Raw genomic sequence first — 17,550 nt, forward strand, 5'->3', positions numbered from 1 at the left:
TATATAAAAATAAAAGTTTTAGATGTAGGAATACCTATCACTGTGGGTCAAGGAGAGGAGAGCCATACTACAGATCCAACATCTTCAAAACGGAAAAAATAAATAAAATACAGTTATGTTATATAGGTAAGTCTCAACCTAAATCATAACACTCTTACGATTGGAAATTATAATACATGTACAATGGTACAATGTACTATACACTTAATATATATATATAGTAGGTATTAATGAAAGAAAAATAGAAATTAGTTTTAGAATTAGGTTACAAAGAATAACATAAAGACGTACACACATAAAGTAAGTATCTATACGGTTAAATTCATATAAAATTCTAATTTAAAAATATTTTTTGGTTACAGGTTATAACCGGTATTAACCGCAACCGTAACCTTAGTTTCATATTTTTAAGATTTATGATATAAACCGAAACTTTGGGAATTTTTTTCTGAAAAACCTAACCAAAACCGTAACCGGAAAAAACATAAAGATTACAATCCCTGGTTTTGAAAGTACAAAATTGACATTCATTATTTCACATTATTTATAGCAGCTTATAATAGCAAGATTTATTTTTAAATTGACATCATTTCCATTCAAAAAAACATTGTATTGTTTTAAAACAGCGTATCCAGGATTTGTATCAAATACTAATATAAATTTTACATTGAGTATTTGTCCCTTTTCGTTTTTAATTTACTTAAGTCCATATTCTACTTGTTTGACTATATCTATCTGATAGTTTAGAGTTAAATTTTACTATCTACTTTCGGCATTTTAAATTAGATTACACATAAAAATGTTGGTTTTCGTCAAGCCATAAATTGGCTACGGTTGTTGCGGATAAACTACAGACTAGTGCCTGTATATAATAGTTGCCAGTCATATTAACATACATACACGCAGGCGCGGATCCAGGAATATTTTTTTAGGCGGGCCCATAAATTTAACCACAAAAGAAAATACAGTAAAATTATGATTTTATTTAATGAATCTCTCATTTTCGAATATTCTAGCTATTCGTATTTTGAATACCACGAAATATTAAATGATCTCTGTTTTCCGCCGATGTTTCGTCTTGGAAACGTAATGTTGGGTTGATTTGGCTCTTTTTCAACGTTTTGACTAATATCAAAAATATTGTTTTGAACATCGCGATCAATGACACCTATTGAAGTAGAAGATTTACGAATTTTTTTGGAAGTAACAGATTCAATAACAGATTGATCCGATTGTAAAAGGGGAACAAGAAAATGTTTCATGGCCTATAAAAAAAGTATTTATAAATAAAATAAAACAGGATTTTAGAATCTCAGATATAAAGAGTGGTAAATTGTTCTTATATGTGAGTAACTATTTATTACAATAATATAACAAACTACGTATATATACTGTACATATATGTATTTGTTTTCGTGTAAGTATTCAATATTTAATAATTGCATAATTTGTTAAGTATAAAATAAATAGGTATGCCTTAATAAATAGTTAAAAAACAAAATAAAACTTACCTATTTGGTGTATGTGCTCAGCACGTCAGCAATTCGTGGATGGATTTCTAATAAATTTTAATATTTAAATTGTTTAGTTAAAATGTGGATTTAAGTATGGCTTATTGGAAGTTGACAGCAGATAGAATAATATTACGAGTACACGTGTGTCATTTAACAATATTTGCTGATCGGGTAGGGTCCAGTTTTACGTACACTTATTATATCTTATCGGGGTTCCATTGGCGTTCGAAGGACGACAATCGATATTTAGATAAAATCACGTTAATCACACAGACAATTACATGTTATTAATAATAACTTATTATAAAAGGTATATGTATTGTTGTTTTGTTACTCACCATGTACGATTAATACGTTTTATATGATATATTTGATAAAATCAATTTTAATGCCGACATTCAAAATTAAAATTATTGTTTTTGAAAATTTTGGGTGGGCTCGGGCCCACCCAGCCCACCCTCTGGATCCGCGCCTGCATACACGTATATCAGTCAGATTGTATCGTCGCTATATTATATCGTATTAAATGCACTGTGTAAAAGTCCAATGAATATGATAATGTAATACAAATTACAAATAATGTATAAAACTCCTGTAATAATAGACTACCTACCTATGAAGTAAAAATATTTATACAAAAATACGAATTCGTTATGTTTAATGTAATACAAGTTATAACTTGGTTATAACATTTAGTTATAACTTATAAGGTAGGTATTTGTAGAATTTTTCGTTTTTAATTTTACTATAATAACTTTTCTCTTGTACATAACTACTTTAGTGCAAAATATTCATCAACATTATTGACTAGATTTATTGAAAAAACTATTATGATATTGGCTAAATTGGTAGATAAATGTTAGAATAACTATTAGAATATGTTAAATTATGTTATAATTATTCTAGAAATGCCTGATTTCTAAATAGTACAAGTATTAAATCTTTACTGGTTCTAGTAATTCTAACAAAATGTCTTTTCCCACAGTCAAAATATCTTTTAATGGTGAATTATATTTTATTTTCTTCTACAGGAGATAAAAGTATCAGCACATAATAGTTAGATAGGTACCTATATAATATAGCTCTATATGCATTTATGGTAAATATAATATTTATAATTATTTATTTTGATAAAAATAGCAGTTTGTTCTACGATGAAAAATCATCATGTTATAGATTAAAAATGAATAACGTAAATATCGAAAAGAATATTATGTATTATTATGTAATGATAAGGAAATCGATGTACATAATTAACATAATGATTAACAATCCAACGACCGTTACCGACCTAACTAAAAGGTGAAAATAATTATTTTCCAACTGGGCGTTTCTCGTAAGTAAAATATATCATATTAAGTATGTTATATATTACCAATGTATGATGTGTACTCTAAAGATAACGTCCCGTATATGGCTACTGCAAAGTTCAAATATTGTGTCATTTCTTTTGTCGTAGATGGCATTTTATTGAGCGGTCATTGTGAGCAATCGCTTTTAACTAGAACTTCCAATTTCACGTGTATTCATGTGAAATTAACATTAAAGAATATAAAATCGTGTTTTATTCACGTGTTCACGGATTACGTGTTCAAGTTCGTATTAGTTGACGTTTTCAATCGAGACCTCACTTTTCACATATAATCATATCAGATCTAGGGGGGGGGGAGCGAGTGGGTATGTTTGCCCTAGACACTGTTTATATAAGAGCGCTCTTAAGTCAACGAAAAAAAAAGTCATAAACATACCCCATACTTATACCTTCGTAAGGGCGCTGCATTTTTATTAGTCCCGAGTGTCAAATTTTCTAGATCCGGCACCTCACATAATACCCAATAATATAACCGTAAGAAAATCAATAAACGCCCTCGTAAGACACGATATATTTTTTACCATTGCAATTGTAAAAGTTTATAGGAGTAGCCCCATAAATATCTGACTGTGCGTTGATGTACTGTCCAATGTTTTACCTAGAGAACCCCGATGTCCTGCATGGTAAGTACAGGAAATTATCGACAACAATTTTTTTTTCTTTGAAGTTATTATAGTACTAGGTACACAATAATCATTATAGTTTATAATATAATACGGTCAACCGCAACAGTTTCTAATGGCTATAGGTGTATAGCCGTATGGCTATCTACCACTCACAATCATGAAATCCTTATTCGTCAGATAGGTGCACTACTAATACGGTCACGAGCAATAGAAATGTGAATGGATTGATAAAACCCAGACACGTAGTAGTTAGACACGTAGTAACTACATGGAAAAAAATAGGTAGTTATAGTAAAAGTAGCATTGGCATATATTGTTATTTTATTGCTGTCCGATTATATAAATATCTTCATAGACGCTCTCATAATTCTTGATTAATTAAATAATAAATCGTAGGGCCTCATATACAAGGTTAGACACATTTCAATTAAAGTTAATTTATAATTGGTATTTGTATACATACTTTTTAGGTAATTTATAATTTGTAATTAATTACCTAAAATTTGTGTAACTATTAATTATCAATTACTGAAATTACTTTTTTTTAAAAAAATGAAATAAGCCAGAATTTCAATAATAATACCTACAATTTGTAATAAGATAATACAAGATAAGTGTAGAACAAATTTATTATATTGTGATAAATTGTATTATCAATAGTGACGCCCAAGTAGGATACCAAGTGGTGCAATTGTACTGATATCTCGTGGATCTCAGGGTCTACTCGTACATACATTTGGGGGCCTCACTCTGGTTTCTGGAGCAAACATTATAAATACATAACTATTCGTATGGATCTTCAGATCGTTGAATAAAACGTAAAGAGTTGGCAGCACCAAATATGAAAACAAATATAAATATATAATAACTATAATGTAGATATATACTATAATAATATTGATTGTGTTTGTAGTTGATGTCAAGGCCCAGGTAGCCACACCAATATTTCTATGCTATTATGTTAATATGTTATGTAACTAATATATAAAAATAGATTATAATGAAGTAAAAGATATATTTTTTAAAACAAGTCAACACATATTCAATGCCTTAAATTAAATGATTATGTAGGTATGTTGTAGTATTTGAAATATTTAGTAATTAATAGGTTATTGTATTTGAAAAACTGCCCTGAGTAATACTAATCGGTGAAGATTTTTTTTTTTTTGTAAAATTTTAAATTCAAGCCCCATGTTAAAAAAATGTTGAACAAGAATATACAATATTTTTAAATGTATTCAAGGTAAACATGCATTTGAAAATGCATTTGGAAAACAAATTATTTCAATCAAACGAATATGATCGTATGGACCAAATAAATTAGACCAAAATAAATTTGGCGGCCTTATAATTATAATTGCACTGGTTCATGGAAAACTTGTGGGTGCCACTGATTGTCTACATGCCTACCAGTATACTATGTAGATATTGTACACATTTCACAATACAAAATTAGTCTTTCACCAATTACCGTCTGGTTGCACAATCGCATCTTATTGCAACTGTCATCAATTGACTTTTTCAATTTTGTAAGTTAACATTTCAAATATCCAATAAACTAATATGAACGCTGGTGAGTTTGATCAACCAATTTTTGATGCGACTTATTTTAAAACCAAGATTGTAAATAATGATAAAATACAAGCAATTTGTATTTTATGTAATGATGATAAAGCTTTAATTTTTGGTGACAATTTTTTAGTATGTACCTATATCTTCGAAGTTCGACCAATCTTCTGTAGAAACTACTCAAAGCGGTATTGAATTACAACTATTGGAATTTTTTAATGATGAAAAAAAAACACTGAAATGCTTGGATAATTATCCAGTTTTTAAAGAATTATTTATTCAATATAATACTGTTCTTAGTTCGTGAGCCCTAGTCAGTGGCCGATCCAAGGGGGGGGCAATAGGGTAAATACCCCCCCTTGAGCTATTATCCTAGAAAATTTGAGAATTTTAGAAATTTCTAGTTATATTCAGCGTTCAGCGGTACTATTTCAGATACTGACAGTATTATTGATCGTGTGAGGTTAGTACTGATGTACTGTCAGTATGAAAAAACAATACTGATGATTGATGAAAAAATCATTTTGGTGTATCATATCTATAAAATTTGTGTTGTTTTTTTAAGTATATAATTGTTGTCATTGATACCAGTTAGTTAAAAAATAAATTCAAATTAATAATATTAAAAAAGTATGTTGTTAAGTTTGAATAATATCTGTTGAATAAATTTTAATTACCCTCCCCCCCTTGATAAATTTCTGGATCCGCCCCTGGTCCTGGTTGGAAGATTGTTTTCTTTTGCCGGTTTCATAATGGCATATACCCGTTCAAGGTTATCCGTTGAGTAATTTGAAAAGCTTGTTTTTTTAAAGGAAATTATAATTATGTCGTCTAAAATTATAGTATTATTTATATTTTAAACTGTTCTGTTTATTATACTCGACTTATTTATTAATTAAAGTCTTAATTATAATAGTAGAACATCTTATTTATTTTTTTATGTCTATTTTCTAATATTTTTCTGGGTACTTTTTTTGTATTGTAATTTGTAATTGCAAGAACCTACCTAATTTAATTTTGTAATTAATTACAGCGATTTTTCATAATTTATAATTTGTAATTAATTACATTTTTTCGAGTAATTTGCCCATCTACAATATTTCGAAGGGTGCCGGGAAACACCCTCCCCTCCGCCGGTGTGCATACCTATGTTTTTGAGATTAATTATTTTTAATCTGGAAGGCTTACGAAAATATTTAGAGGGCTAAACCCATTCCTTAGTTATGCATATGACAACCATTGATCATATAATCTACTATAAACAATGATATCTTTTACATATATGCATTAAAATATTACATATTATAAAATACCTAAATTAACTATACTTAGTATACTAAGTATTAAAATATAAATAGTATACTAAGTAAGTCAATGGTTGTCTTTGAATTTAAATAACAAGAATCCAATGATAGAAATTATTTTTTTATGATATTTATTAGACCAAGAATTAATACAGAATAAGTGTTATATGACATATATATTAAAGTTTCTTTTTTACCTGTTGGCTGTATTTTTGTAACATCATAACATTATCAAATTTTTTTTTAGTTATTAAACTGAAATAAAAAGTTTTTTTTGCATACATTGTCCTTACATAAAATTTAATTCAATATAAAATTAATTGAATTTGATGAAATATTCCCAAGTTAAAAATTATTATAACCATAACTTAACTATATTACATAAAAGTTTTTAATTTTGTTTAACTCTTTCCACACAATAAGGAAAATCAAAATAGTAATAAATATTAATTCATCATTTATTACTTGATGAGATATGAAATAACTATAGTTGTCAAGAATACTTACCTATTGAGAAGAATAGGAAATAATATTATGTAGGTAGTTAGCCCCATTAATCATTATGTTAAAGTGGAAAAATTAGATTGAGCACTGACCATAATGCTGGAAGGATTAATATGAATGTAGATTACACTAGTACAAACGTATAAAGAATACTCAAACAAAATCCGAAATTAAAATATTATTAGTAGTTAAACTTTAACCTTCAATCTTTAGATAATTCATTAGATCTAATTTAATTTTGATGTATTTCGCGCTTAAACTATTGATCATTTCTTATAACAAATTAATACAAAATATAGACTGAATGATTTATTATGCAGATAAAACATAACAAAATATTAAATATGATTAAAATTAAATTTGCACAAATACTAAAAAAACAAAATAATGAACAGTATGTTATAAAGTAATATTTTTGTTTTACATGAAACTAACAGTTTTCTAAAACCTTATATTTAAACTTGGGCCGCTCGATTTGAATGTGTATTGTCATCATCATTTTCATCATCACTACTGATCTTTTGTTGTTTTACTTTCTCTAATAATTCTTCTGTGGCGGATTTCTCTTCCCATACAGGATTCGAAAGCTTTTTAGATGGAAACTGTGTTATGTTCAATGCTGGATCCATGTTTGTGAACGGGCTCCATACACCTTGTATGGAAGGACATTCTGTATGCCACATTTTTAAGTACCTTTTCAACGGTATACCTGATCGGGTGGCGTATAAGTTTAACCACTTGATCATTTCATGTGAACTGAAGTTGTGGCAACTGATCACTTCTCGTTCACCATTCAAATATTCAGCAACAAATGAGGGCGACTTGTGACGACGGGGCTTCAAGTATACAACTGTACCCGGATGATCTTGTGCAAAAGAAATAAGTTCGGTTTCGATGAAATCACGTACTCCACGGCTGGAACCACTGCTTTTGCAAAATCTTAATGTAACTCTTTTCAACTGGCAAATATAACGTCCGATACCATTCTGGAGCGGAACTGATGGGAAACCTTTGGGAGTAAATCGGCTGCTAGACATAATTATTACTCACAATATCACAATATTATTAAACTTAAAGTTAATCGAATGGTTCAGACACCGAAAAAATTAATACTAGCTAACAAAAGTCTTGAAGCCATGCTTTGCCGCTGATATCATTATCATTATTATTGTTAAGCCATTATCTCTAGAATATATTGTTGATACTCAGTGTAGCCGTATTTATCAGAAAACTAGGGGAATAGTACCACAGATTATATGAACATTGTCATATTATAATTCATATGATTCATATTCATATTCATATGATTCATATTCATATTCATATAATCTGTTATAGTACAGTGACACGGGTGTCTACACCATTTACATGCATAGGCGTGTTTAGACTTTGGTGACCCGGGAGGGCATACAAATATTTTAAATCATAGGATCTAGTTTATTTTTAAAGATTAAGAGAAATATTTATTTTTATGCTAAAAAACTTGCAACGATAGGAATATTTTTTAATTATAATCAAAAAGTATAATCATTGGCGTATCAAAACAATAAAAATAAATTTAAAACTAAAATAAAAACACATAGGTACATAATATGAATAAATGTTGACAAAAATAACATGTTTATAATTCCGTTCTTCTCTTATATGGTTCCAATACTTTAAAAAGCTCAATGAAATCATCAAAGTTTATGTTTATCGCCAATTATTGTTCGATACTGATGGTTAATAATTCATCCAGACGATCTTGATGAACATAGTGCACCTCAGTTTAGTTTTTATAAAACTTATTTTGGAAAAATTCTTCTATCACTAACATTTTGTAACTGGTATAGTTACAAATAGTTTAAAGGCTTTGAATACATTTGAAAATAAATCCTCCCTACCATGAACTAAATCCACTCGCCACAGTTTTTTCTTTTATATTTGGATTACTAAGTTTGATCAAATCAATTTCAGCTTCCAAATCATTCTTCTTCAAATCAAAGGTTCTATAATTAACAAAGGAAAAGTAAGTAACTCAAATAACAATAAAATAATTTATTATTTGTGTGCAGCAATAAAAAAAGAATAAAAATAATTATATAATCAAAATCTATAGGTATGTACTATCGGTAATGAGTACAGACCACATGACTTTTTCTACCTTGGCATAATTTTGTTAGAGGCACAGTCCGCCGGGGGTGACAGTGTTCACCCGGCCGCTACCGTAAATACACCCATATCTGCGCATTGTCTTCAGTATAGGATTTATTGAGGATGCAATGCACCACAGCCTCTAGCTCTGAAAGATCTCTAGAACCAAAATCAAAAATTTATTGATAATGGTTAGTTTTATTTATTTTTTCTTGCTTCAGTGTTTTATTGTTCCTTTTAAATCAAATTAGTTTTACCTATACATAGATTTATACATATAAGCGAATTTTTTTCAAAGGGACCTCGAATGGGTATTTGCACTTCAATCTCCTGAGACTTATAAGTCTTAAAAGTATCATCTGTAGATCCGGCACTGATTGTCTAGAATTCTAAAAACGATTAAATTCGTGTCGTTTTTAAATAAGTTATTATCATCCATATAGACTTGTCGCTGTTCCGATATCATTTTGTTCAAGAAACCGATGAAACTATGTATTTAATGGATAAATATATCTATTCATGGGTTATCAACCGTCCTACATTAGTTTGATTTGTCATTTATCCAACAATGCTTTAAACTTTTTGTAGCATAATCCTAAATTTTACAAAAAATATCTATTTATAGTTCATAATTATATTTACTATTAATTTACATGATATATTGTACGTTGAAGTCAAAAGTATTAATAAGCTAATTTAATAAAAGTGATATAAATAAAATTTATTAAATGCTTTTATTAGTTATTATTAGGGCAGAAGACTTGTAGCATTTGCATATATGTTTTGTTTAATCACAAAAATAGCAGAATACGAAAGGAATATGTTTTATGCTTTCACAAAGCTAGTGTTGAATTTTTATTTTGCATTTAATGCATATTTCAAGTTTTTTCCTTTTAAGACATATTTCTTCCTTTTTATACTTTTGAATGCATATTTCAAATAATTTATCATTTCATCAATACTTTTTTTACACGAACTTATTTCATTCAATATGCAACCAAAATATTGTCGAATTTAAAATAATTTTAAATTTTGATCATATGGTTGTTGACTGTTGGCAGACGCACGTTTTTCCTAGTAATACGTCTCCAGGATCGGTGATAAGATTAATTTTATTTATAAACAGTAAACACACAGCTTCGTAGGTATCATACATAGGCGCGTTTACGGCTATGGCCACTTTGGCAATGGCCAGACCTGCAAAATCCAGCTCCGTTTTAAATTTATGATTAAATCATTAAAAGTAATTACTAAAAAGTAAAAAGAATGATTACATAAAACAGAACTAAATAATAAATATTTTCACATAATATATTATTTATATAATATGTTTGTGACAAAAACTAACCATTAATATTTATTACGACTTACACATATTATTAATCAATGTAATCTGTGCTATTATCAATTGACAACGCTATACCATATCTATTTTATGCTAACCCTACACATTTCAAATCGTATAAAGCTAGCAAAGCTAGCCATTAGTGATGGTAAACTGCTATTTTTTTTTTTTTTTTTTGTAACATCTGATAATGCTATTGCTATTTTAAAATAGCAGTGATAAATAGCAGCTATTGCTATTTCGTAATAACAGCTGATAATATATTATGTAATGTTTATCATTAATTTTTAAATTTGATATTTTAATAGCAGCTTATGTATATTATACCAAATAGCAGTCTATTAGATCATTATATATATTTATATTGATATCTAATATTTGAGCATACGATAAGCGTCCATAACACGCGCATTATCAATTATCACATGTCACAAATATATAGAATAAACCTTAGATCATTTACAAATTGTATATGATCTAAGGAATAAACTTATATCTGTGAATTACATCTTGCCAGCCGCCAAGATGCTACTGCTATTTTTCATATTATTTTGAGTGTTCTAACTTCTAATATAATAGCACCTTTAAAACAGTGTAGGAAACTAGGAAAACATAAAAACCAAAATTCAAAATTTAGCAATCACTGTTATTGTTGACACTGAATAGCAGTCGACGAATGCTATTAAAACTGCAACTGCTATTTCTTACCAACACTACTAGCCATACACGATCCGGTTTGCCGGGGACCGCCAATATGATAAATTCACATATTGACTTATCACATGAGCTGTGTGATAAATGATAACGATGATTTAATAACTTTCTTTTAGTTCTTTCCTTGTGAAACGAAACAAACCTTGGTTCATAATTTTTAATTTACTTTTTCGATGGCTACCGATTCTGAGAAAAGATTGTTGAAAGAATTCATGGATGGATTGGAAACAAGAAAACTGTGCGATATTGTCAGATCTGTGTATCATGGAGGTGGAATTTCAGTAAATACTCGAGAAGGTAACAAAAATACTTTTGGAGTTACAACGGTTTTTAGTTCAATTTACTTCTAGATAGAATTTTACAATTTTTTCTTTTATTTGTCAGTACTGACCGATATCGATTATATCTGATCTTTATGACTATAGGTTAAATATTGATTTAGTGTTGTTAATGATTTCAATATGTGATAATGTTACCTTGTTTTAGACGCTGAATTGTTGTTGCTGACACAATCGTTCACGCAAATATTTTCGAGTAAAAAAACACCAATCACTGCGTTGCTGAAGTTTATGATTTCCAAAGGCTTAACACCCACACCTAATATGACTAAAAATGATTTGTGTTTGGCTTTCAAGATGTTAGTTGAAAGTCAACCAGATTACTGCAAGTCACATATTCAACCTTCGCAAATGTCTATACAACCGACACGAATACCTGTTCAATCAATGCAAATGTCTGTACAACCTACACAAATGTCTTTACAACCGACACAAATCCCTGTACAACCAATGCAAATGTCTGTACAACCAGGACAAATGCCATTTGCTAATAATATGATGGCTTTGTCACAAAACAACAATATGATGCATTATCAACCTTGTCAACCACAAACCCAGCAAGTATGCATATTTATTTAAATTTTTATTGTAAAGTGATGGTGTTACATATGAAAAGCTTATTTATATTTAACCAATAGATTTGTGTTCAAACTATACAGTTTATATGCATATAGTAGTATTTATAATGCAATATTTTTTTATAACTAAATCTATTAATTTCTCTATGCCAAGCATATAATTTATCATTGATCATAACGTTATCATAATGTAATTGTTATTTTTGAGTTAATAATCTGTAAAACATTTTTTTATAACTACATGTAAAAGAAGGTATCTATTTTACATGTGCAATAAAACACATATTATCATATTAGTTTAGTACAATGATATATACATACTTAAATATTAATTAAATACAATTTTATGTACATTGATTAAAGAATATAAAAAAAATGTATAAAACTTAAAAAGTAATAACTATTTTAGAATTATTTTATTTCGTGTATAATTTTGATTTTCAAACTAAAAAATAAATATAATTACAATTTATAAAATACAATGAATTCAAAATAAAGTAATAAATAACATAAAAATCAATCCAACATGAAATGTTGTCATCATAATAGTTACATGTAGTATTCTGAACATTGAATTACAATTCACATTGGAATTGACTTTAAAATAATATAATGCTGTAAAATAATTTTATTTGTTAGAATTGTATAATTATAAATTAAATATATTTTATTATACTAAATAAATTTTCAAATTATTTGTAATTCATTTTAATTAAATTATTTATTTTATAAATTACAAAAACAATTGAGTTGTAAAGAAGTGCAAATAAAATAAATTTTTATTTTACAGATGCCTATGATACCAACACCACCAATAAATACTGTGTCTGCTCCTAGTAATACAAAAGATCGAAAAGAACGTGAAAATGAACTGTTAGAAGATTTTATTGAGATGTTTGCTAAACATTTTTATGATTTATTTAATGATATCGGTGTACCTGGGAAAAATCAACTGGATGGACGTCATTTTTATGAAAACTGTACAATGGCTGTAAGGATTCTTGGAGGAAGTGAAGAAATTAGCGAAAAATGTGAAAATTCAGCTACTTTATTACAGTGTTTGTCTGGAATTAAGAAAGAGCACCAACTTTTTTTTTCACCACATTTAAGTGATGTTAAATGGAAAAAAGAATCACATGGTTTAGTGAAAGTTCACATTGGTGGTACATTACACCAAGGTGTTGGAAGAATGGTAGGTATGTTTGAGCAGCAATTTATACTTAGAGAAGATCCTCAGGCGGAAAATACTTGGAAAATATTAAATACAAATTTGATGATGAAAAGTATGGAATCATTAACATCTGGGCCTACGTTAAGCATACAAGGACAACAAACAAATAATTTACAAATTGATATAATATGAAAACATTGACAGTTTAATAAAACATAAATTAAACAAAGCTTGTTTTTATTTGGTTTAATGAAAAAAAATATAATGATTTAGTTGACAAAAACGTAAATTTGTAGATTATATGCTATTTACTACAATGCAATTTTAATTTTTAAGTATAAAATAATTCAAAAAGAACTTCTTATTTATGAAAACCTAAACAGCTATCAAGTACAACTTAATAAGTAAACATTTGGACATTTTAATGGCAATCTATAAAACTAATTTAAGAAAAAATAATTGAATTTTTATTGAGGATAATGGATTAATCATTTCTGTATTTTGTTATTACTACAATAAGGTATTGACAAATATAATTATGTAATAAAACTATTCATTGTGTAAACTAAGTTAAAGTAAATATAACATAGTTTATTGAAAATTCATATTAATGATATACATTTAGATTTAATAGTTAATGATGATGTTATTAGAGCAAAATTTTGCACTTACAATTATAGTATAAAATAGATAACTAAATAATATATTTTTTAATAAAAAAAAAACTTAATCTACTTAACTGTTGTCATAACCCAAATAATAAAACTAAAATAATTGAACTGTATTTATTAACTAAATAATAAAATAACTATTTTATTGTATAATTATTATATGTAAAAATATAAACAGAAGTGGCTACTTCACTTTTTCATTTTCTCCGTTCCTAACCTAGGTTTTAAAATTTCATCAAAATCTAAAGATTGTCCTTGAAGACCATTTCGTAGGCAATTTTGGTACTGTTCAAACTTTTTGGCACACCTTTTGTCATCATAATCGCCTTTCATGTAACACTCAGTGAACCAAGAACTAAAACATTGTTGATATTCATCTTTCATTTGATTGCAGGGCACATGATAACTATTCATTTTTCAGAAGTTTATCTGAACACAACTTTTTTTCGTTATTTTTTTTTATGTATTAAGATTTATGTATTACTAATTTAATAGTTAGAAAAAAAAATTAAGACTACAATTAAATTAGTTATAATTTCAAGTTCGTCAATTGTTCATTTAATGATCTAGTGTCGATATGAATAACAGCATTTTCAAGCGGTCATTTCATCAAGTACGAACGGTATAATTAGTGCACAGGAATGATTGGAATTGTTTTCGTAGTCACCGTAAACTGATAAGAGTACGCACTACAGACGAGCATGTGTACGGAGTCAATTGCAATACCATTGATTCGGTTATGGAAGCACTGAAGAACGGAGACACATTGAACGTACACAGACCTTGAAATAATTCGTTCACAGAGTCCACTCGTAAATTGTAATAAATTACTGTTTAATGGCAAATTAAAAAGAACGGTGACGGTGAACACTTGCTGGTCTGAATTGTGGAATAATGAACGTAACGAGTAATGGCAGAATTGGTCTCATTACATAGGATTACGTAGTCATAGACAAACTTGACAAACGCCTTTAAATGTAAATACAAATTATAATTAAATTTTAATATAATCTGTTGTATAAATGCTTGCAATCACATAATTATCAGTAAGTTACGGTCCACTCCGGGAAGAGAAAAATACAAATTCCGAACGATAAATACAAAACATAACCTCAATAACAATCGACACTTATCGGTTCCTTTACTTTCTCGTACACGTTTTCGCTAACAGTGAAGTGTTTTAGGGCTTACTTTATTTTTAGTTGTCAACTAAAGTAAGTATGAATTAATAATTTCACCTATACCGTATCTTATTCATTTATAATATCGTCTAGTGGTTTGTCATGTTGAACTCTTTTTATTTATTTTTCTTAAAAATTGTTCCATTATACCTACGTGTCTTACAGTCGTGTGTATTAATAAAATAATAACGTGACACACAGTCTAAATGTTTATTATTCACTGAGTAAATATTCTGAATATTTTTTTTTTGTAGTTATATGGTTGTTGTATCCAGTGTGATGTGTAATTTTGTATAAAAGTTGATCTTTGTTTGTGGTTCACGATTATTCAGTGTTTCGAATGACTTGGGTCTAAGAAATAGATTGAGCTAATATTTGTATTTTATACTTAACAAGTACATAGTTGCCAGTTTTGTTTTTATTTGCATATTTTCACAAACTTTGTATAGTGGAACTTCGATTATCTGAATCTCAACTGGACATCTAATTATCCGGACAGAATCTGACAAAAGATTGTTTAAATAATTCGTAAATCTTAATAGATTAAAATGATTCCTTATAAACGTTCTTTAGGTTAAGTTTGGTAGTTTATTTAATTTATTCATTTTCAGTTAAATATGTACAATAAATGCTTACAATTATTTAATTTTTGATGTGTCATGTCATCTGAATATGTTTGTCTGTATTACTCTTGGTATTAATTAGTCCAGATAATCAGGATTTTAATGTAAATAATTATGATTCTATAATTTAAAATTATCTTTCACTGTGTAAGGTATTCTGACTTGTTTGTTAAAATGCAAATATACCTATTTAATGATAACATTATACCGTCCCAGACTGAATGTTATGTTGAAGGTTTGATCTGAGTTATTGTTGCTACTATATTTTCATATTTTCTACTTTAAAGTGTCTATAAAATAACTCGTTTGACATTTCATGCTGTGAATTTAACAATTAGAGAGAATTGATTGCTAGCCTATTTTTATTTTTCAGATAAAATTTAAAAATGACCAACTCAAAAGGTTATAGACATGGTACTAGGGACTTGTTTTCCCGAAAATTCCGCAGACATGGAGTCATTCCTTTGTCAACATACATGAAAGTGTATAAAGTTGGCCAGAGAGTTGATATTAAGGTATTTCATTTTTTTCTCTTAAATTAACTCTTAGAACTAAGTATAATAATCATGACTTCATAATAAATAAAATTGTTTCAATTTTAAGGGTAATGGAGCTGTTCAAAAAGGTATGCCATACAAAGTCTACCACGGTAAGACTGGAAGAGTATTCAATGTATCCAAACACTCTCTTGGAGTAATTGTTAACAAAAGGGTCCGTAATCGCATTATTGCCAAAAGGTAAAATGAGAACTTATAGAAACAATAATCTGTACCAATAAAATTATTTATATTATGTTTATACGATAAGATGTTTTAACTGTTTTAATATTTGGTTTTAAATTATGTCTGTCATAATATTATTAATATCAACAGTAAATTGTTATTAATTTAAATTATCTACCTTCCTGGTACTTTTTATCAGTAATATTTAACCCCCAGTTATTTATATTTCTAATTATTTAATTTTCTATATAGTAGTGAAATGAATTCGAGTACTTAAACACAACTCGAAAAATGTTATTGAGTACTCTACCAACTAAATAATAGTATGAATTAATCTGTTTTTTTTTTTTTTTTTTTTACTTGCATTATTTAAGTATAATTATTATCTTAATATGTTTCCTAATATAAGTTCTAACTAAATTTTGTGTTTAAGGTTTTATCTGAATGCATATTAATTTGATTTTGGTCCTAAATTAAAATGACTATTATTCATTCTTGATAAGTAGTATATATAGTTATAATGATATATCGCCCCAGTCTGAAAATTATGTTTAATCTAAGATTTTAGTGCAATTCAGTTTTTATTCATTATTTTTTATAAAACTTGATTATAAGTTATAAACGTAACTATGTAAATAATATGCCACAAATTTTATAACTATAGTTGGAATTTTTTACTGTTTTGATTGTAACCATTTCAGAATGAAAACCATTTTGAAGATTTGATCTGAATGTATATTTATTTGGTTTTAATACTTAAATAAAATACATAATCTATGATGATCTTATACTGCCCCAGACTGAAAATCATGTTGAAAGTTTTATCTGAAAGTAAAACAAATTGGTTTTATTTTTATTTTAAAATTATTATTTATACATACATATTAAAACTTATTCCTTACAATGTTGATTTTATATCGCCCCAGACTGAGAACTAATGTTGAAGGTTTAATTTGAATACATAAGACCTTAGTTTGATTCAGAATTAAAATAAATAATGTGTTAATAATTGTGATTTTATACCGCCCCAGACTAAATTTCATGTTGAAGATTTTATCTGAAAGTATACCAAATTGGTTTTATTTTTATTTTAAAATGATTAAACATATATTTCAAAATTTATTCTTTACAATGATGATTCTATACCGCCCCAGACTGAATGTCATGTTGAAGGTTTTATCTGAA

At 27.9% G+C, this 17,550-nt stretch overlaps 4 protein-coding genes across 4 annotated transcripts in view; 2 read left to right on the forward strand and 2 right to left on the reverse strand.

Moving 5' to 3' along the window:
* Window positions 1-7,183: 7,183 nt before the first annotated feature.
* On the reverse strand, window positions 7,184-8,033 carry LOC112687429 (39S ribosomal protein L43, mitochondrial). The gene has a single exon (XM_025560127.1). The coding sequence runs from the start codon at window positions 7,924-7,926 to the stop codon at window positions 7,345-7,347; it is 582 nt and encodes a 193-aa protein (XP_025415912.1). The 5' UTR covers window positions 7,927-8,033; the 3' UTR covers window positions 7,184-7,344.
* A 3,048-nt stretch (window positions 8,034-11,081) lies between these two features.
* LOC112687420 (uncharacterized protein C3orf38 homolog) lies at window positions 11,082-13,397 on the forward strand. The gene is made up of 3 exons (XM_025560117.1): window positions 11,082-11,378; window positions 11,568-11,980; window positions 12,788-13,397. Exons 1-3 carry the CDS (start codon window positions 11,255-11,257, stop codon window positions 13,358-13,360), a joined length of 1,110 nt encoding a protein of 369 aa, XP_025415902.1. The 5' UTR covers window positions 11,082-11,254; the 3' UTR covers window positions 13,361-13,397.
* Window positions 13,398-13,792: 395 nt separating this feature from the next.
* LOC112687422 (TP53-regulated inhibitor of apoptosis 1-like) lies at window positions 13,793-14,816 on the reverse strand. The gene has a single exon (XM_025560119.1). The coding sequence runs from the start codon at window positions 14,251-14,253 to the stop codon at window positions 14,029-14,031; it is 225 nt and encodes a 74-aa protein (XP_025415904.1). The 5' UTR covers window positions 14,254-14,816; the 3' UTR covers window positions 13,793-14,028.
* A 131-nt stretch (window positions 14,817-14,947) lies between these two features.
* LOC112687421 (60S ribosomal protein L21) overlaps window positions 14,948-17,550 on the forward strand; it is a 4,771-nt gene continuing 2,168 nt past the window's right edge. Inside the window, exons 1-3 of the mRNA XM_025560118.1 lie at window positions 14,948-15,053; window positions 16,017-16,158; window positions 16,247-16,380. Coding sequence (XP_025415903.1) covers window positions 16,030-16,158; window positions 16,247-16,380 — 263 coding nt within the window. The 5' untranslated portion in view covers window positions 14,948-15,053; window positions 16,017-16,029. The remainder of the gene's footprint in view (window positions 15,054-16,016; window positions 16,159-16,246; window positions 16,381-17,550) is intronic.

This window comes from Sipha flava, unplaced genomic scaffold (genome assembly GCF_003268045.1).
Source record: "Sipha flava isolate LNK unplaced genomic scaffold, YSA_version1 34_pilon_pilon, whole genome shotgun sequence".
Classification (NCBI taxonomy): domain Eukaryota; kingdom Metazoa; phylum Arthropoda; class Insecta; order Hemiptera; family Aphididae; genus Sipha; species Sipha flava.

What these genes read in the sequence shown, in the direction of transcription:
- LOC112687420 (XM_025560117.1), top strand. Translation starts at nt 11,255, where the DNA reads ATGGCTACCGATTCTGAGAAAAGATTGTTGAAAGAATTCATGGATGGA. An exon ending in TTCAGTAAATACTCGAGAAG is followed by an intron (nt 11,379 to 11,567) that starts GTAACAAAAATA and finishes ACCTTGTTTTAG; the next exon opens with ACGCTGAATTGTTGTTGCTG. An exon ending in GTCAACCACAAACCCAGCAA is followed by an intron (nt 11,981 to 12,787) that starts GTATGCATATTT and finishes TTTATTTTACAG; the next exon opens with ATGCCTATGATACCAACACC.
- LOC112687422 (XM_025560119.1), bottom strand. Translation starts at nt 14,253, where the DNA reads ATGAATAGTTATCATGTGCCCTGCAATCAAATGAAAGATGAATATCAA.
- LOC112687429 (XM_025560127.1), bottom strand. Translation starts at nt 7,926, where the DNA reads ATGTCTAGCAGCCGATTTACTCCCAAAGGTTTCCCATCAGTTCCGCTC.